This window comes from Alligator mississippiensis, chromosome 14 (assembly GCF_030867095.1).
Source record: "Alligator mississippiensis isolate rAllMis1 chromosome 14, rAllMis1, whole genome shotgun sequence".
NCBI lineage: Eukaryota > Metazoa > Chordata > Crocodylia > Alligatoridae > Alligator > Alligator mississippiensis.
The window spans coordinates 44,046,488-44,066,443 of NC_081837.1; the positions used below are offsets into that span (position 1 = coordinate 44,046,488).

General features: G+C 45.8%; 2 protein-coding genes across 2 annotated transcripts in view; one reads left to right on the forward strand and one right to left on the reverse strand.

Moving 5' to 3' along the window:
- Nucleotides 1-1,062: 1,062 nt before the first annotated feature.
- Nucleotides 1,063-8,578, forward strand: DDX20 (DEAD-box helicase 20). Its single transcript, XM_059717575.1, has 11 exons — nt 1,063-1,277; nt 1,370-1,464; nt 2,879-3,047; nt 3,365-3,479; nt 3,572-3,714; nt 4,126-4,264; nt 4,754-4,816; nt 5,516-5,594; nt 6,279-6,384; nt 6,473-6,574; nt 7,026-8,578. The coding sequence occupies exons 1-11, from the start codon at nt 1,094-1,096 to the stop codon at nt 8,165-8,167; spliced, it is 2,337 nt and encodes a 778-aa protein (XP_059573558.1). The 5' UTR covers nt 1,063-1,093; the 3' UTR covers nt 8,168-8,578.
- A 4,068-nt stretch (nt 8,579-12,646) lies between these two features.
- KCND3 (potassium voltage-gated channel subfamily D member 3) overlaps nt 12,647-19,956 on the reverse strand; it is a 195,759-nt gene continuing 188,449 nt past the window's right edge. The window contains exon 7 of the mRNA XM_006268071.3: nt 12,647-18,820. Within this exon, the coding sequence (XP_006268133.1) occupies nt 18,619-18,820 (202 nt within the window). The 3' untranslated portion in view covers nt 12,647-18,618. The remainder of the gene's footprint in view (nt 18,821-19,956) is intronic.

Genomic DNA, 19,956 nt, shown 5'->3' on the forward strand with positions numbered 1-19,956 from the left:
TCATAGAGGACGTTCCCGTTTCCCGCTACTCTGTCCTCGATTGATACGCGACCCGACGGCTTGATGTCTCTTCAAGAGAAAAAGAGAGGACAACAAGGCGTCCGGTTGCGTATCAATATTGGACCGAGGACAACCGGGCTGTCTTGCACGGCAGCATAGGGAGGTGGCCTAGCCATCAACGCCGACGGGGCCTGCGGGTGCTGAGGAAGGCGGTATAGCGTGTGGCGAGGACTTGTGCGGGGCGTCTGCCGCGGGGAGGGAAACAGGCACTTTTCTGGATACGAAGTACCCTCTTCAGGCCTGTTGTTAAGCGTGAGGGGCTCGTAGGAGAGCCCACGGCCGCCCGGCACCCTGCTCCGCTCCTCAGGGCAGCGCGGCGGGCGGCCGAGGCCTGCGGGAGCCGTGCAGCCAGGCGAGGCGGCCTCCCGCCAACCTGCCCCTGGGCCGTGGGACAGGCCAGCGGGCACGGCACCTCCCACGCTTGGAGCCTGGGGTCCCGCTGTGTGCGGCCGGACTCCTGCTTAGTCTGACACGGGACACGCGTGTGATAGTGGGCACGCATTGGCAACACGCTTAGTGCGAGGGTATTAGCGGCTCTTGGGCCCGCCAGCGTGTGTTTGACGTGGGACACGTGTGTGGGTACATCTGAAGGGAGCGGGCGTTACTGTGCGCTCTGGCAACTTGCTTCGCCTGAAAGCGTTGGTAGCTTGTGGGGCACGTGTGTGATAAATAAGCATGTGTGTGATAAATGAGCATGTGTGTGATGGCAAGCACATGTGTGATGGCGGGCACATGTGTGATAAGGGGCACAGCTGGGCACCCTCCCTCAGTGTCCCTGCTGGTTTCCCTCATCCCTCCCCCCTACAAAAGGCAGCAGTGGTTCGGGCCTGCCTCTTCCCTGCCCCCCCTTCAACCCCGTCATGGTTTCTTCCAACCGCCTCCGTCTCCAGAGGCTGCAGTGGTTCCTCCCTGCCCCCCGCGCGACACCACATGGTTCCTTCCACTATCCGTAGCCGCGCCAATAAAGTTCTTTCCCGGAAGTCCCGCGAGCTTTTGCTTGTTCTCGCGAGAGCGCATCCACGCGCATTCCAAGATGGCGGCGCCCGCTGTGGCGGTCTCTCGTTTTCGCACCCGCGATGTGCTGGTGCCCGGCGGCCCGGCCGACTTCGGCTCCCTGCTGCTGTCGGCCCCGGTGCTGGCGGGGCTGGAGGCCGCCGGCTTCCGCAGGCCGTCGCCGGTGCAGCTCAAGGCCATCCCGCTGGGCCGCTGCGGCCTGGGTGAGAGCGGGGGGGAGGGGAGGGTCAGTGATGGGGGCAGGGGAGTTGGAGGGTCAGGCAGATGCCTAATCTGTGCTCCCTTCCCCCACCAGATCTCATTGTCCAGGCAAAATCTGGCACCGGCAAAACCTGCGTGTTCTCGACAGTGGCCCTTGACTCCCTCGTGCTGGAGAACCCAGCCACCCAGGTGAGCCGGTCTGCGACATGCGTGCCCCAAGTGGCACAGGCAGCCTCTGCACGTGGCACCTGCCAAGTCAGGGAGGGGGCAGGGAGCAGACAGCAGAGCAGCAGATCAGGCAGGGGACCAGCGTAGCACTTGGGGAGGGCGAGGGGCTCGTTTGTGACACGCCTGCCAAAATTTCTTATTTCACACCATAACAAACATGTTGTCCTCACTTTAGTCGCGTGTGAGAGCTGCAGCAGCGCCTGACATCCTTCATCTGGCAGGCGAGGTTATTTGAGTCGACGCGATATCTTTTATGAGACCAATCGAGAAGTTGGACAAAAGTTTTTAGCGAGCTTTCGGGCGCTCTCGTGCTTCGTCAGGCAATGGGAGTCTTTGCTGTTCTGAGACGGCAAGGAACGAGAGAAGCTAAAAGTGTGGCAGGATGCGAGTGACAATGGAAATAGGTAGAAATTAGGATAACGGAAGGTAAAATAGAGAAGGGAGGGGTGAGAAAAGCCGGGGGAAAGAAAGCCGAGGGTGATCAAGGGAGACTCTACAGAGGTAGTAATTGAAGGTGGAAAAGAAGTGGCCTGTGGAAAAGGAAATGGCTGGAAATTAGGAAGACAGAGGGCAGAAAAGTGGTGGGGGTGGGGAGGAGGGAGAAGAGCAATGTAAAAGGGAGGTCTGGCAGGTCAGGTACCTGGTGAATCGGATGTCAGGCAAGTTGTAATGTTATAAATCCATTGTCTGTATTGAGTCCATGATCATCCCCTCGGTGCATTTTGTTGTGTTTAATTGAATAATTGAAGGTAAAAGAGGGCGAAGGGAAAGCAGCTGTCCAAGGGCTGCTAGAAGCCTTGCAAGTGATGGAAAGAAATGAATAAAGCTCGTGTGTTGTGTATCGTGCTTGAGCCTCAGTGTGCGAGTCTCAGAAGCTCCCTGTGAGTGTACTGCTCTGGAGCTGTTAGTTTAATTTGGTGTCTACACTAGGAGCGGGCTGCTTGATGAACTAAAATGAAACAAGTTGGGGTGGAGGAGGACAGTATAAAGAAGATGTCATGCTTTTGGCAATTTTTAAAGTTTACAAATCCAATGTTATGAATTACAGTAAAAAGTACCATGCCAGGTTGAGACCTTTAGTTCAGGTAACTTCTGCTTGTTTCTCACATAAACATATTGTGGGCTGTGATGTTGCATCCTGCCCATAAAATGCCAGTCTGCTCTAGGAGAGAGATCCCCAAGGGGCTAGGGGAGGGGTAGAGCAAATTCAGTCTCCTTTTTACTGAACAAGTGCTATCTAGACTTACACTTGCAAAGGCTTTAGGCTGGCTATAAGACAACATCAGTCACTAAATCAGTAGTTTCAAGATGAAAGACTGTTTTAACCCTCTAAGCCATTGGTTTGGTCTTAAAGCCAAATTCGTCATCATTTCAGATACTCATCTTAGCACCCACGAGAGAGATTGCTGTGCAGATTCATGCTGTTATTTCAACTATTGGAATAAAAATGGAGGGCCTGGAATGTCACGTCTTCATTGGAGGCACCCCTTTAAACCAAGATAAAATCAGACTAAAAAAGTGCCACATAGCTGTTGGGTCCCCAGGTAAGAACCCACTTCAGCGTACTTTGGTAGAAACCAATGAGACACTTTCTGTAGTACAGTAATTGGCACACTTGAAATCTTGATTCTTGTCCCATAGTCATAGGGGACAGTTTCAGACCTCAAAGTTAAAGAAAATTAGACCAGAGAAGTATTTATAGTTTATAGATTATTCTAAATATGCTTTTTTAAAGAAAGGTTTGTTAAGGAAGTGGGTTAGATAGCAAGTTTTAGATTTGCGGTTGGTATAATTTCTTGTCTCGTCGTTAGATTCTTTCCGTAAATATTTGTGAAACTCAAGCGACTCTTCTTTGATGTAGGTCGAATAAAGCAACTTATAGAGCTGGACTATCTGAACACTGCTAGCATCCGCCTTTTTATCCTTGACGAAGCAGACAAGCTTTTGGAAGAAGGCAGCTTCCAGGAGCAAGTCAAGTAATAAACTGAGTTTCTCTCATACCTTAAAAATCTCTCTGCTCTAAAACACCTTATCTGAAGCATTCCCTTTCAATGTCTTTCTCCCTCAGCTGGATTTATTCTTCTTTGCCAGCCAACAAACAGATGCTCGCTGTTTCAGCTACCTACCCAGATTCGCTGGCAAATGCTTTGACCAGATACATGAGAGAGCCTACCTTTGTGAGGCTGAACCCCACTGATCCAAGTCTCATTGGTATGTATAAGAAATATATTTATACCTTTTGATATTTTGGGCAAATAAAATCTAAACGCAACATTCAATTATGACCGTAAAATTGTTCTCTAATTTTCATGAATTAGCACTGGTATATTTCCGTCTTTTTTTTATAGTTTGGTTCATAAAAGTGCATATGTCCAAGATATGTCTACCCCAAGTACCAGTGATGGAGAGACCAGATTATTCTCCTCTTGTGGCATATCTCTTTTTCCGTAACTTCAGCAAAAAAGTTGCAGACTTTTGGATTATGATTGAGCCACGTACCAGTTTTCTTAATGTTCCCCAGTTCTTAAAATGTTGTTTTCTAGCTAGTGTTGCTTATCTGAGCTAGCATTTTCCCTAACTGTGTTGTGTGCTGTTTACCTGATTCTTTGCTTTCTTGCATAGGGCTGAAGCAGTATTACAAAGTTGTGAATTTTCATTCACTTCCTCACAAGACTTTTGAAGAGAAGGCTCAGCATCTACAGGAGCTCTTCAGCAAGGTTCCATTTAATCAGGCTTTGGTCTTCTCAAACTTGCATAGTAGGTAATGACATCTTGATAATCAGCAACAAGACGCCTATGCATCCCTGTGCATGGTGCGAGTAATGTTTTCCACTTACACAGTACAAAGGGTCCAAAACAACACAAACTGTAGGCACACCTCAACTTCGAAATGAAGATATTCTTGGGGAGGAGGCCTGTATCCATTGGAAGATGTGGTATGCAGCCCTGGAGAAGAGGGAGCATTTTGCCAGGAAGGCACTTCCTATGCTTACTAGAGCACAGTGGGAACCGGTGTTGATGTCTTTCTGGGTGTTGCAGTCTCTCCTAAAAGATCAACAGACGTGTAAAATGGCAAGGCTCTAACTAAACAAGAGAAATGCCTGCAGGAGTCCTATTGGCGCTCCACTCTGCTTTTAAAGGGGTTGTAGGAACTCCAGGTTGCATATTTAGGTCGCTAATTGTTCTTCTCCAGTCTAGCATCTAGAAGAAACATTATGATGTTTTATTTATCTCTTTTATGTTTTGCTAGGGCTCAACACCTGGCTGAAGTACTGACATCCAAAGGGTTTCCTGCTGAGTGCATTTCAGGCAAGTGCATTTGGAACTTACTGTTTCTGTGCAACACTAACCTAATTCAGGAGTATTTATGATACAACTGTGGGAAGTAGTTCTGTGTTCTCATTCATTTTTTTTTTTTTATGTTGGTCAGATGGTCATTTTATCCCCTTCCCCTCCTTCCAGGATTAAGGAATCCTATTTTGTGTTGGAGTAGTTTGTTTTTGAAGGGGAAAGGGGAATCTGTCTGGAAATAATTTGTTGCATTTTGACCATTCCTAAAAAGTTAGGATGTAATAGACCAGAAGCTGGTACATGTACAAAGAAACTGTCCCCTGTGCTTATAAGGTAACAAACACTAACTCACTTTCCAGTATTCCACTGTCTCTGTAAGAATATTTGCTGTTCTTCCAGTTCTTAAGTAAAATTTACTTGTGTCCCATGTTATCCAACTTACTAAAGCATTTATACAGAAGAACTTTTTTTCTTTTTTTAATGACAAGTTGCTTTTGTACTGCCTTTGTTTTATTTTCGGGTCTCTCCTCTTGCATTTGATTTCCTCCATGGTATTATTTGGTGCAGCCTGTTATGAAGGATGGACCTAAGTTCTGTAGGTTTCACTCTCATCTGACATAAAATTTGCTTAGCATATTTAGTATTATGCTGAATACCCCAGGGCTCTTTCAGTATGTTTTGATTTGAGTCTCTGAAGGTTCACTTTTGTCTCTCCAGGCAGTATGAACCAGAACCAGCGACTCGATGCCATGGCTAAACTGAAGCAGTTCCATTGCAGAGTCCTGATTTCCACAGATTTAGTGAGTTTTTTCCTATTAAGCATATGTAACTCTTCAGAATTAGCATACTGTATTGCTGCTTGGAGTTAAATATGACTTGGATGTTATCTAATGAGCATCTGACTGAAGATACAGCAAACTTCTGTCACAGGGGAACATAGAAATGTGTTTGAACAAAGAATAGATTTTCAAAATCCTCTATCTAAATATGGTTTTAATTTGCTCCTTTTTCATCTGTGTTTTTATGGCCGGTTTGTGGGAAACTGCATGAATTAAAAGGTACAATCTTTTTGGAGGGAGAAATGGGCAGAGCTTACTTTTTTTCTTCCTGTGATACCTGTGTGTCAAACCAGTTCCCCTGCATCTTTTCTGGGAAAGCAGTAACCATATTATTGTTCAAGGTACAAGAGCATTAGACATGGTACAATATTCACTTGTACTTTTTCTCACCTCTTAATTGTGTTCATTCCTCCTTTGCTGTCTTCGGATCTGTGACTGAAGTTCTGCCACCACAGGCGTTATTTTATCGTCTATGATACTCGTACATTGGAGAGCTTACGTGCTGTCTTTGTACTTGGACGTCTGCTTATTGAACGCTGGCACAGTGATACGCAAGGTGTTTAGGTGGCACGTCCCAATGAAGTGCACTACTTAAGTATATATTCCTACTCACCATTGCTTATGTGTTTTCTTTTCCTCACCAAGACCTCTCGTGGAATTGATGCTGAGAAGGTGAATCTGGTCATTAACCTGGATGTACCTTTGGACTGGGAGACGTACATGCATCGGATCGGCAGAGCTGGGCGCTTTGGTAAAACTTCTTTGTTTTTTTTGTGCAGCTTAAAGTGGTCCATCTCTGGATCAGTCTAGGTAATTCTTCCCTTTTTTTAATATTGTAGGCACCTTAGGCTTATCTGTGACGTACTGTTGCCGTGGGGAGGAAGAGAATTTGATGATGAAGATTGCACAGAAGTGTAATCTGCAGCTCCATCCTTTGCCAGGTAGGGTCCTTTTTTTCTGAACAGGTCTGCAGTGTGTTCCCATGGTGGCTTTCCTGATTTTACTCTGATTCTGGGATTCAGAGGTGGGGGTCAGAGGTATGCAGCGGTTTAAAATCTGGATGCTGTGCTGAGTGACTAAGAAACCGTCTCATTTCTTTGAAGGGCAGCTCCTTGTAAAGAGCTGTTTCTCTTCTCTCAGGTTGTTTCTGTACTAGTAACCATTGCCTGCTCTGAATAGTTAGTGATGCATCTATTGTAAACAACAAAGAAACAAAGCACTGTCTATCAGTAATATTGGGAATACTCAACCGTTAGGATCTGTTGAGTCTGTTATAACTTGGGATTTTTGTGTAGCACACAGTAATAATTTAACCCTATAAATCATGTTTGTTGCCTTGCAATCTGGAAAGAAGGTGGTGTGGTTCTTGACTGCTCTCTTTCTCTTGTGCAGAACCTATCCCTCCTGGATTGATGGACCAGTTTGCAGATTGGGATGTAGAAGTCACAGCTGTGGCTCATATAGAGGCTTTGAATGCTGGGACCTTGCCCTGTGAAAGGCCAGAGGAAGCAATGCAACTGCCACCCACAGGTAGTTGTGTAGAGACACCTCCACATCCTCCTGCTGTTTCAAGTGAAAGTTCTTCCATGGCGAAGCCAAAAAAGGCTCCTAAACAGAAGCTACCAAAAGGCTGCTCAGGTGGTGCCAACTCGGAAAAAAGTAGTAAGAGTCCAAAGGCTTTGAAATGCAGTGTAGAGCAGAGCGGTCAAAAGAAAACTGCCCCCAAAATGACGAGACAAAATACCGATCAGCCCGTGGACAGAGAAACCTTACAAAACATGCTGCCTAAGATTCCTTGTCTGTCCTCTTTTAAGCGCCAGCAGCCTGGCAGTCCCTGGAGCTTTGCTGAGTTTCTTGAGGACTATGAATACTTCATTAAGGAGGGACTGGAGAAGGAGGTTGAAATTGTAACAACCTACACTGGCCCAGGAGAGCCTTACCAGCACCCTGAAAATGGGGCCTTAGAATTCAGGGAGATGAAAGAAACGACCCATGTAGTAGTAGACAGCGCCCGGTTTGAGGAGTCGGACAGTGACAGCAGCTCCTACACTTCCAGGGCTTCCTCCTGTATGGAAAACAAGTCCTGTTTCGAAGCTTCCTCAGATGCGCAGGAGAAAGAAAACGTCGTTGCCAGTGACCAGGTTCTTCTGAGCACTTCTCTACACCTCGCCCAGCCATCGAGACCAGAAGAGCTCAAACCAATACCACAAGCCCCAAAGCAAAATCCAGCGAGAAGGAAAGTGAAGAAACAACAACCCAAAAAGAAAAGCCCTCATAATCAAGTCCCTAATCCTTCACAGGGGGCAGTTTATGCTGACTGTTCAGATGGCCCTTGGGATGGGAGAATGCCTGGCTCTCGATACGAGCCTCAGAGTTATGAGGATTACTGGAAGTCTTATTACCAAGCATGGCAGAGCTATTATGCTGCAGCTCCACATTCATACTATAGGAAATGTTACAGACACTTCACCTGGATGAGTGCTTATCACGCTAACTCAGTCTATCTCCAAGAACTGCTGAAGAATGATGGGTGACAGCATAACACACCCAACAGGGAAGGGACTGATTTATGTGGAGAGTCCATTCATTCCAGGAAAGAGCCATCTTCTAAGCTCGAAATGGACTTAGCAAAATTAGCAGATATTGTCTGTCAGACAAAAGTAAATGCAGCTTTTTGTAAGTAAGTTTTTTTTGTTTGTTTTTTTGGGTTTTTTTTCCCCTGGGTAAATCTGATGTTTTATAAGCATTCTAGAAAGTTGGAACTGTGGCTGTGATAAGACTTTTTATGTTAATAAATAGAAACATGTGTCTTGTGTGTGTGGTTCTGCAGTTTCTGTCTTCAAAATATTGTTGGTTGAAACAGAAATGCAGACAGTTGATGCAGGTTAAGGACAACAGTTTGTGTAAGAGACCATGTGATTAAAGAAGCCGAGTTCTATAAACCATCCCAACTGGCTGTTGTTATCAGTTTCTCTTGTGTTGTTCCTTTTAGGGGGTGCATTTGCCATGGAAATACTACACAAGTTGTCATTTCTGGTCAGTGATCATCATGGTTTTCGTGGTGTTTTCGTAACACATAAAAAACAAAAAATGAATGTACTGCTTAATCCTGGCAGATTGAAACCTGCATATCTCAATTAATGCATTTTATTTCCAATTCAAATTGAATTAATTAAAACTGTATAAATAACACTTGCACGGTGAGGTAGGGTAGGCTGCAAGATAGAGGAGCTTTTAATTATATACAGAAAAAGTTCAGCTATCGTAATTGGTCTGTCCCCTTGGGTGCAGCAATGTCAGACTCGCCATGCTTAAGGGAAAACTTTAATTAGAAAGGAAATTACCTATTAGCCTTGAAACTAATTGGCATTCTTTGTGAACGAGGCCCTACTGTTTTGTATCTTGCTGTCTTTGTTCAGGCCTTACTGTTTTGTATTTAACTGTCTTGAACCTGGAAAAGGGGACTGCCTGGCTTAAGGCATTGGTAACACTTAGTCTTTCTCTGCTAATTAGCCTACTGCAGCAAGTTTTAAATTAAAAAATTACTATGTGAAGCTTGCCTGGGGCCCTAGTGAAAAGATTTGCACCTTGGGACATTGGTTGTGAACTAACCTTTAGTGCCCCAAATTGCCCAGAGTTGATCCAGTTGGTTGCATTCTCCACAGAGAAAGGCAGGCCACAGCCTGACCTCTCTGTCTCCCTACCTCAACCAAACAACTTCTCTGAGGGCAGTTTGTTCCTGAGGATAGAGGGAGTCCAAGATATTCAGTCTCACACCAGTCGGAGAATATCAAATGTATTCTCATCCAGTGTTAAAAAATAAAACAAAATGTTGCAAAGACTAAATATAGAGATTTTAAGTCCCACCAGTTCCTGCCTGCAGCCTCCTGTCTCTGGCTGCACATTTCAGACCTTCTGATACAATAATCATGCTGAAATAAATGTGCTGGCAGTCATTCCCTCAAGTAACTGCCCGCTGTATGTGAACAGTTAGACAAATATCCACTGAAAGGCTGGCAGGCAAGGCCTCGCTGCCTAACAGAACTCTGGCTCTTACCTTTTTTAAACGATCCGAAAATATGTAAAAGGCTCAAAGACGTCTGTCTGCATGCAGTGACATGCATTAAACTCAAGCCTGGGCAGACTGTGTAAGAAAACTCTCAGCTGCCAAGTAGTTTATATATAGCCGTTTGCAACTTCAAAGCCCTTTGCAAACCTACCTTGGTACTAGTGAGTCTGCCAGAACTCAGGAAGAGAAGTGCTTGTGTCTCCGTTTGCACTACTTGCTATTCCAAGAGACTAGGCTGACTGGGGTAGCTGGATGCCAGTAGCATTTTGCTAATCACAGATGCTAAATTCCCAAGCTCATTGCACAGAACCTGAAACTATCCCGGGCCACTTTCCACTCCACAGCTGCTTTCACATATGCTGTTGTCAGGTGGGAAAACAGTGGCACCTAGTGGGGCCAGCACTTATAGCAGGGGGGGGAACAAAATGTAATGTTTAGCCCCATGGCCTGGTTGGTGCAGTGGGGTCATCTACTTAGTAAACACCAATGTGAAGAGCAATTGCTATTAACTCATCAAAGCCTCTGAAGTGACATATATCATGTAGAAGTGGTTGTACTTGTTTTGCTGCTTGATCCCAATGATCTCAGTCCTGAATACAGAGCCCGGGTGTCGCAAGGAGGAAGCACTTGAAGAATCAGGACTGTAATTTTTAAGGAAATGCACTCTGGCCCCGAGCCACTGTTAACATTTAGGGCAGGAGTTAAGGAACAGTTGTATTCTCTTTCTGTCTCCTTCTCCCATTCTGTATGGGATTAGAACAAATAACCACCATGGGAAGTATGCAGTTCCCAGTGCTTTTTCTATCAGCTGAAAAGGCCGTGACTTGCTTTAGTTTCTAACATTAGTACGTTGTGTTCCTGCTCTAATAAGCTGCAAAGGAGGATGTTGAGCTGGGCTGCATTATTGCTCCTTTCCCATGTCTCTCAGTGCATTCTTCAGTTACCAGCTGGTCAATATTGAACACTTAAAAAAAAAAAATAAAAAAATTATGAGTCATTTGAAAAAGTATATATGTAATATAGTTACTCCCTTGGGCTTTCAAGCCTTATTTATTGGCTTTTCAGCTATTTTTTCCCCTTACCTCTTAGCTTTCTCTGCTATGCAAAGGTAACTGGCTTGTATTTTGCTTTGTAATAATCAATAAAAGTGTTGGCCAACTCCCAGAAACCGAATTTTTGCTACAAATGATGCCAGCAAACCCATCAAGTTGTATAACTTGAATTTTACTCTTCACTGTGGAATTAGCAGCAGAGGCTGATGGGCAAACTTCTTTGACTTGTAATCTTGGCTCTAAGTTGGCAGGAAGGGCTAGTGTGGGATACCATGACACCGTGGTGTCAGTATCTATGCAGAAGTGAACGTTAGTCACGTCTTTCTTCAGTGGAAAACTTCTAACTTGTATGTCTTTTTTTTTAATTCTGTATTGTGCTCCAGGCTGCTTTACAGCTGACACTGTATATTAGCTGAGCACTGAATTGAGTTGTCTGTACATCCTGTATCCTTCCACGTGCTTTTCACCTCTGGTACTGCTGTTGCTAAGCAGTGCTGTTTGTTTCTGGGTTTTGGGTTGTTTTGTTAATTATCTATCCATGAAATCAGTGTCATGCATCCGAGCTGTGTGAGAAATGAATATCTTTAGCACATATGTCTTTAGAAGAAGGGTGGGGGGGAGGCGGATTCTCTGCACCCAGCCTTTCCCAGGACCATTTATGTTGTTCATTTGAATGAATTTGCTGTTTCGCCATCTGAAGAGACTTCTCATTGATGCTAAAAGCAAGCTTTCCCCAAACATGAAAGGAAGCTTTTTTTTTTTTTTTTTTGAAATTGGCCATTAAGCAAATTCAGGCCAGGGATGGAAGAACAAGGGGCTGCAATGTGCTATCCAGGTGGGTTTTTCTTGAGATGAAGCTCAGAGCAGAAAGGTTGAAGGAATATAAGCAACTTCTCCCTTTTGTGGGAAAAAAAAAAAAAGGATCGAGGGCCCAATATAACGTTCACTCCAGTTGAGCAGACTCTGACCTTGCTGAGGGGCTTGACTTAATGAAATGGCCTTTCTTCTGGAGCTGTGCAGTTGAGACGTTTCCTAGCATGAGAGAAGGAAGCTTGTCTGGGCTTTACTGCCTTCAGGAGCTATGTGGACTGTAGCAGCTGTACTAGTATGTGGGGCTGTGACAGGATGAAATGAAATGTGAATATTGCTCCCGTGAAAGTTGGGTTGGTGAGAGGTGGTCATTCCTTGATAGCTGCAGAAGAAGTGAGGAAATTCACAGTAGCTTCTTATCAAGATCTGTCCTAGTAGCCCCATAATCAGGGGAAACAAAATGCTGTAGGTAGCAGGTGTGAACAATGATGGCGACTTGGGAGTCGTGGCCTTCTGGTAAAGGGAGCACCCTAAGAACCACATACCAATGCAAATGTAGTTACTAAAGAGGCTGCTAGATACTGTGGTGATTTTAATATGGAATAAATCATAGGGACAAATCAAAAATGTTGGGTTGAGAGAAAACATCTTTCACTGACTGAAAACAAAGCAATTCTCCATTGCTTAAGGAAAGTGCTTGTCTGTAAGCTTGGACGTAGTGGGTGTGTCTACATGAGATGCTTACTGTGCAGCAGCTTGGTACTACTGTGCGGTAGTGTCATGACGTGACACTACTTTGCGGTAGCCGTGCGTGGATGCTACTGTGCAGTTACACCAGGTGCTGCACAGTCATTTAGGACTTGGTTATGCAAGTCCTAAATGACTGTGCAGTAACAATTGCAGTCACGTTTCATGTAGACTCGCGCACTATGGGCTGATGATGCTTTTGCAAGTACCATTTTCCTTGCTGGCTCCAGAAAGGTTAGCTTTCTTTTCAGCAGATCAGAGAGATTCTCCAGTAGGCACATCTCCCAGGCGGATCTCCACACCAACTTGTTCAAAAAGACACCTACAGCGCGATCTTAGCATTTGTGGCACATACTCCGTTTAATCCAGATTGGATACATCAGGTACAGCAGTGGCACAAGACTCAATACTGTAAATGATATACAAGTTGCAACATATGCACTACAATTCAAAAAGAAGACGACAAGAAACTCAGAGTTCTTTAGAAAGTTGTTCTCAAATGAATCTACCTGCAATTTTGTACAGTACATTTTTGTATCGGTCATTTTGTGATGTTGGTAAGCAAAGCCCATTTATAGTACCGAAATAGAAAATCATAAGGTTAAGAGAATTTCTCGTAACAACATAAAACCTCTAAAGAAAACACCATTGCATTGGAATGTCTCGCTTATTATCAAAAATATACCATCACACGCGCGTTGTAAAATATTTCATTGGTCCGAGGAGCCAGCTGGAACTCCGGTCGTAGTTGCAACAGAACTGAGAAGAGCGCTTGGTATGGTTATTAACCTCTCACCCACGCAGCTATGTAGCCTGCTTTGACTAGCACTAGTTGAAAATGAGAGGAAGTGCGCACGCACACGCATATACATACAAAAATAACAAACTATTGACTGAAGACGAGACTTGGCAGGAATTTGTCACAAATTAGTTATCATTTGGTCTTGTTGACTGATCAACCTGAAATCTTTCTGGCACAGTGTTGTTACCTCGAATGTATGTAATAATACTTCTCCCTTCTCTAGCGCCTTTCAGGTGAGGGTTGCTAAAGAACAGGCTGCTGAACTGAGCTTCTCTGTATTCCTGAGAATCAGGGAAGCATTTTCACCCACACTTACACCTGAGTAAACAGGGTTAGGATGGGGGTGTATGACCTTTTCCAGATCATTCACCCATCTGGAAAAAAAGCCAAGCACAGGATCTAGGTATTTTGCTTCTAACCCTTCCCCAGATCTCATCAGGAAACAACACTGCTGCTCATTATTCTTCCCGAGACCCTAAAAGCAAATCATCATTTGGAAGGAAGTTTGACTATTGTTTTATGGCATTGTTAACTGTAAAGCCTAGCACCTGAGTTACAAAATCACAATTCCAGTGCAGTTGATTAAAATTTTAATGAAAAAAACATCATTTGCTTGTCAATTAGAGCATTTAACTAGCAACAGGGCTGGCTAGAGAAATGGGGAATGATTTTTGATAATTCACAACCACAAGGGAAAATTTAGTATGCAAAAAAGTGTCAATATTTTTAAATTAGCTTTAAACTTGGAATTAAGGCCCTCTGTTCAGAAGCCCTGCTGCTTGGGTGCTACTGGATGCCTATTTGCAGCTTCACTTCCGTCTAATATAGATTGTAGCGTATTGCCTTCTTCAAGGGGGCACTGCAAACTATTGGCTAAATGTGATTTTTTTTTTTTTTAAGGTCCTCAGCCAACTTTAGAACAAGTGCAATGGACAGCGCATTTGCCCGGTGTCTACTTTTGCAAGTAAGCTCTGTGAGGAAGCACCCCTGCCTTCCCTAGCTGACAGTGTCTGACTTATTAATGCAACACTGTCCCTATATCTCAGTTATCCGAAGCAGAGAGCAGTGGGAGCTGGTTCAGAGCGCTAGGATATTATCAGCTATTTGGGGGCAGAAAGTGCAACCTTTGGAATCGGGTATTGGCAGCTTTGAGCACCAGTAACAAGACAGCGATTCTTCCCACGTATCGGTTAGAAGCAAACATGTTTTTTTTTCCAATAGTTAAGCTGGCTCTGTTAAGAAAAGTGTCCTTTATTATGCCAGTATTTTTGCAGTTCACATTTAAAACCCTAATTCTTTGGTACCCCAAAGCAAGCTCCTGCAGTAAGAATTTGCTGCGTAGAGACAGGACGTGGTGTGCTTCTCCTGTTTGTTCATGGCTGACATTCAAGGCAGGAGGGAAATTGTATAGAACAATGCAAGGGAATATAATTGGGAGTAATGGAATGAAAAATAAGGGAAGAAGAATTATGGCTGAGTATCAGGGGAAAACTCCCTGACGTTGCAATCTATTAAGGCTGGAACAGTCCCTCAAGAGAAGCAGTGGGAGTCCTGTCTGGAGAGATTTAAATCTAGTGTAGAGAAAGCACTGGGGAAATCTGTTGTAGGGAGGAATATGGTGCTAGTAGGGGGTGTATTAAAGGGTCTCGCTGCCTTCAATTTATATCTACCACAGCGTGGGGTTGGTGGCAACTCCTTTATGAGTGACTGGATTCTTAGGGAAAGAAAGATAAGGGATAAGGGTTTCAAAAGATGGTAGTTTGAAGTCGAAGCCCGAGACAGGGAAATGCCCCAGCTATCTGTGATGAGTGCTGGTTCCAGGGTATACACAACCCTGCTGTAAGCAGCAGCCCAGTGCTAGGAGAGATGAGAACAAACTCCTTATCTTGCTCACTGAAATCTTGGTCAAAACTTTCCAGGAAAACTTTTCTTTTGAGATGTTTGGAGGAGGCCCCCGCCCAGATTTTTGTGTACAAACGATCAGTTCTGATTTGGGTTTTTTGTGGGAAGGCCCCCAAAAATGTGTGTGTGTGTGGGGGGGGGGATAATTAGAAAAAGTTCTCATCCTGAGACTTGGCCTTTTCTATAGCAGCTGCACTTCTCCAATGGGTCCATTCCTGCTGTTTCACCTCCTCCCCCCAGGAATACATCCTCTGGGAGTCTGGACTTCCTGCTGCAAGAAGAGTGACAGAAGCGGAAGGAGCCAGTCCTGTGTCCTCTCTTTGGGGGTAAATGCCCGCAGTGCATTTCCTGAGCCTGACTATGCAAAAGCTCTCTTTCTCCTGCAACTGCAGAGCTTGTACCTCTCCTTCTTGGCGAAGCAGCTCTCCTTTCTCTGCATGGCATTCTGGGATGCTGCATTATAGGTAGCACACCAACCCCTGACCCATACTACTTCAGTTTACTATTGCACTGAGAGAGGGAGAACAAACCTGGCCTCTGGTGCCTGCGAGTGCAGAGATTTGCCTTGGGAAACATCCCTTGGTCCTGCTCAGTGAAGTGTTAACCAGAGGCCCAGCCTCCTTTAAAAACTGGCTTTGCCTTACACTGCTGGAATCGAGTCTCATGGATTTTCCCCTCCTTGCTCTTCCCCTCGCAAGGCTCCCTGCCGAGCCAGAGGCTGTGTGGTGGCACCTGCCAACGCAAGGGCAGAACAGTTAATTGCATGTTTCTCATTAAGAAGGATCTCTCCTGTTCACATTGCGGCGAAGACAGGACAGCCCGATCCCACCAGGCAAAGAGGGGCTCTGGCCACTGTGTCCTGCTCTTCTTGATGAAGCCACTGGCAACAAGAATGGTGAATTTCCAGGAAAGATTGGATTGAAAAGCAATCAAGTACCCTGACAGGACTTGAGACAGGGACAGTCATTATCATTTTCCTATAGGTGCATCTCAGGGGAACATTTCACTCATGCTTTGACTAGGTGCAAACAGCAGCAAGTCACTGGAGATTTGGCCCCCTGCTCCGCCGGGCTAACAATGGCCAGGAGAGGACAATGAGGTCTAATGAGGGGCAGTGAAAGTCAACCAAGAAAGCACAGGTTGGATGTAGCCTAAAGAAACCCCGCTGCAGAAGAAACAGAAGCAGCAAGAAAGCCCAGTGCCCGAGCTGTTTGGAACGGTCTTGGAGAGAAGGTACCAAGGGAGCTGTGCTGCCCTGAGACAAATGACCATCAACTGGTGCCATTATCAAGAACTTGGCTGTAGCCTTATTATTCCTAAAATGGTATGAGTTTCTAAGGAGGTTACTGCACGAACCCGTCAGCTGTCAGCATCCACGTTACGCAGAGGAATTGGCCAGGAATGCCGGCCAGGTAAGGTTGATCGTTTGTATTTTGAGACTGGTATCTCTAGCTAGCTGTGTGACAGTGGTATATATTTTGGGAGATCTATAAAGAGGCGAGATGTATAAATTATACAGAATGATGCAAGGGGATATAATTGGGAGTAATGGCATGAAAAGTAAGGGAAGAAGAACTACCCCTCGCCTTCCAGAATCCCTCACAGTGCTACGAATTGTAGTGTGTCAGTAAAATTGCTATTTACTCTTTGGTGAAAGGGAAACTCAAAATGCCTCCTAACTGTCTGCAGCCTGTCGGCTCCGTGGGGCAGGACTTGTGTCTGACCGTGTATTTGTACAGCCCCTACCGCAACAAGGCCACAATCGTGCTTGGATCTGTTGGGCACATGTATAACGCTTGAGAAGACTTCACACTCTATCTGAGGGTAACACAGTAATCACATGGGGGTGACCTACCTCATTGTTAAGTGAGGTTACTGAACTGCGCTTGCGGGGGATCTAAGGAGGGCAAAATAAGAAATTATTTCCATTTTCCCTAGAGGATAACATTCAGTTGGAAATGAGCCCGAGAAAGATCTCAGAGAGAGCAGTCAGTGTTCGCCACAGGACGAGTTAGATGTATTTGCGGTTCGTGGCAGTACTACGCAGAGATACAGGTTTTGATTGATTAAAAAGCATGTGACTTTACCCAGACTCTTGAGTAGAGCTGCAAAGGAAAGCTCTGTCTGTACCACCCCATCTCAAATGTATTCCAGCCCTCCATACCACTCCTTCTTCTCCTCGCGTGGTCACACGTGGTAGCTCCTGTGCTGGGATGAAAGAACTAAAATTGCTAACCTAGTTTGCCTCCTAAGCCAATGCAACCTAGAAGCCACTGGCTAAACCGATTGGAGCCACGGGACCGGACAAAAAAAGCCAAACACCCTGTCAGTCCATGCAAGATGGTCAGCTCCCAGGTTCATTTTATCAAGCATAGATCCAGACACTCAGTGGCTACTATTTACAATGGGCTGCATATATGTATATATATAAAAAAATGGAAAAGCATGGGTATAGATTACAGAGTACATTCTGTCGGACTCATGGACACCCAGTGCAGTTGAGTTTAGTGCTTTCGCCTTCTTTGCTATTTGTGTGCACAGGATTTAAAAAAAAAAAAAAAGAAGAAAAAAAGAAAAAAAAAAAGATTCCTACTTTTATTTTTCCTTTTGAAAAATACAGCACTAGTCATCTAGTCACACTTGTTACAAGTAAGTGATAACAAAAATAGAAAGCAGAAATCCGGGTGGGACTAAAACGCTACTGAAGCCTGTCTTTTTTTTTTTTTTTCTTTTTTCTTCACAAATATGTTTTCACAGACAATAATTAGCAGACAAACACGCTGTTTGCAATTGCACTGTATTGACTTAAAAGGCGGTTACAAAATCATCTAAGTAAAGAATGCCATCCAGGGTGAAAGACTGATCTGTGTGTGTGCGCGCCTGTGTGCATGCACATGTGTGCCAACACATTTGTGCCACTGCCTTCCTATTGTGCACTGAGCCATGAAAACACGCTCAGATCTCTGTAGCTGAATCGCTCTGATGGGGGCTCACACCTGTGCACGCACGCGCGCGCGCACAAACACACACACTTATACACGCACACAGTATGGAGATCGATTTCTGTGACAGGTGGCTTCTTTGTCTAAATCTTTCCCTATAAAAGAAAAAAAAATGTGTAATTTTGGTTGATTAAAGGTTCTGCTCCATGAAGAAAAAGAAAATCACAAAATCCATTGTTTTTTTTTCACCTTTTCAGTCATTTCCTCATGAATAAATATTATCCATTAAAAACCTTTAAAAAGGTGCTGAGATCCACAGTGTTATATTTCTGTTTCTTTTATTGACTTTCTTGTTGCCATGACGGTTCTCCTTCTCCAGCCCCCAGAAGCAATTTTCTGCTCCGCATCCTGGAACAAGGCTCTCGACCCGCACGCGCGCACACAGCCCCTTCCTCCCACCTGTCTCTTCCTCCCTCTCCTCGTCAGTCCATGGCATGAATGCGAGTTTGAAGAAAGCTGCCTTGTTAGGTCTCCATCGCTAATTCTATGACGAAATGTCAGGTTGGTCCATCCAGGCACAAATTGCAGCAAGGAAGGAGCGTGGAGGTGTGGAGGGGGAGGGACGCCGGGGGTCCAGCCAGTTTCTTCGCGTGACACCGTCTTACAAGGCAGAGACCTTGACTATGTTGCTGCTTGCGGTGGAAATGTTCGTGGCGTGGCTGGGGCTGCCAGGCGGAGGCCTGCTCTCCCCTTCGGGCGTCAGCGCTGGCGGGGTGGGGATACTGATGATGGCTGTCGTGATCTGGGAGGCTTTGCAGTTCGGTCTCAGCCCGTCGTCTGATTTCATATTGAGACTGGAACGACTAGAAGACAAAGTGGATGTTTTTAAAGAGACTGGAGGAGGGCAGGAACAGCAGCTGCACCCCAGGGGGGCATAAGACCTCTGAGTTAAGGGTGCTTAACCCTGATTAACACCACGGCCTCTTAACTCTCCCTGGCCAGGCTGAGGCTTCCCCCAGGGGCTGCCCCTCTGCACCACTGATGCTAGCAGTGATTCCTGCCACAGGTCTGTGCCTGCGCCCCTATTCACATGGCACCTATGCAGTCATCCCTTCCCACCCCCCTTACTAAAATCCTTCTGGTTTGTTTCTGTGCAAGGTACCATGACGCACTGCAGTGGCTCTGGGGCCTGGGGATGGTCCCAGAGCCCTGTTCAAAGAGAGGTTTGATGCTAGGAGGAGGACAGGGTGGGGTTGTCCTGCATTGGGGCCTTCTGTTACCTTCAAGTGCTTGTTTCAGGCAATGGGGAGCAGGCGCTGCCTTGGCTGTGTGTGTGCACGTGTCCTACCCCCCTGTTAATGCACTGGGTGCTGTAGGCCTGGCAGGGTTGGTATGACACCCCATCTCAGTGCAGGTCCCTGTGGGCCTCTGACAACAGGGACTGATGCTTGCCTGCAGTGGTTCATCACCACGGACAACTGAGTGGCTTCTGCAGCAGAGCCGATGGACAGCGCCAGCCACGTCAAGGATGCTGCTGGTGGGAGGCTGTGAAATTCAGGGAGAGATGTTCCCTGCAGCTTCTTAAGTGAAAGCCCCCCGGGACCTGGCAGCTGAGGATGGTTCCCTCTGCAGCCGCTGCAATGATTAAAAATCAGGCAGAAACTCAGCAGGGAGAGAGGAGAGGGCTGGGATTCCCTTTGCAGCAACAAGGGACCTTTTGCCTCTGCAGACCCCGGTGCAGAAAACATCCAGGGCTGAGGAAAAGCAGTGCAAGCCCATCGGCCACAGTGAAGCAAAGCCTGTTTATGTCCTGCCCAATGTTTTTGGCTGCACGAGTACTTCCCGGCTTGTTTTTGCGCCTGGCTCTGCTCCTAGGCTGTTCGCACTGCTGCAGCGGTGCTGGATGCATTAGGGTCAACTTGTGGGAGCCTGATGTGCGTGCGAGGAGGGTCAGGCCCCCAGGCGAGGGCTCCGTCTCTGTGGCGCAGCTGGGTCTGGC

Excerpts from the sequence above, each read along its gene's own strand:
- DDX20 (XM_059717575.1), top strand. The coding sequence starts at position 1,094 with ATGGCGGCGCCCGCTGTGGCGGTCTCTCGTTTTCGCACCCGCGATGTG. Across the intron at positions 4,265-4,753 it reads TTCTCAAACTTGCATAGTAG|GGCTCAACACCTGGCTGAAG; the intron begins GTAATGACATCT and ends ATGTTTTGCTAG. Across the intron at positions 4,817-5,515 it reads GCTGAGTGCATTTCAGGCAA|TATGAACCAGAACCAGCGAC; the intron begins GTGCATTTGGAA and ends CTCTCCAGGCAG.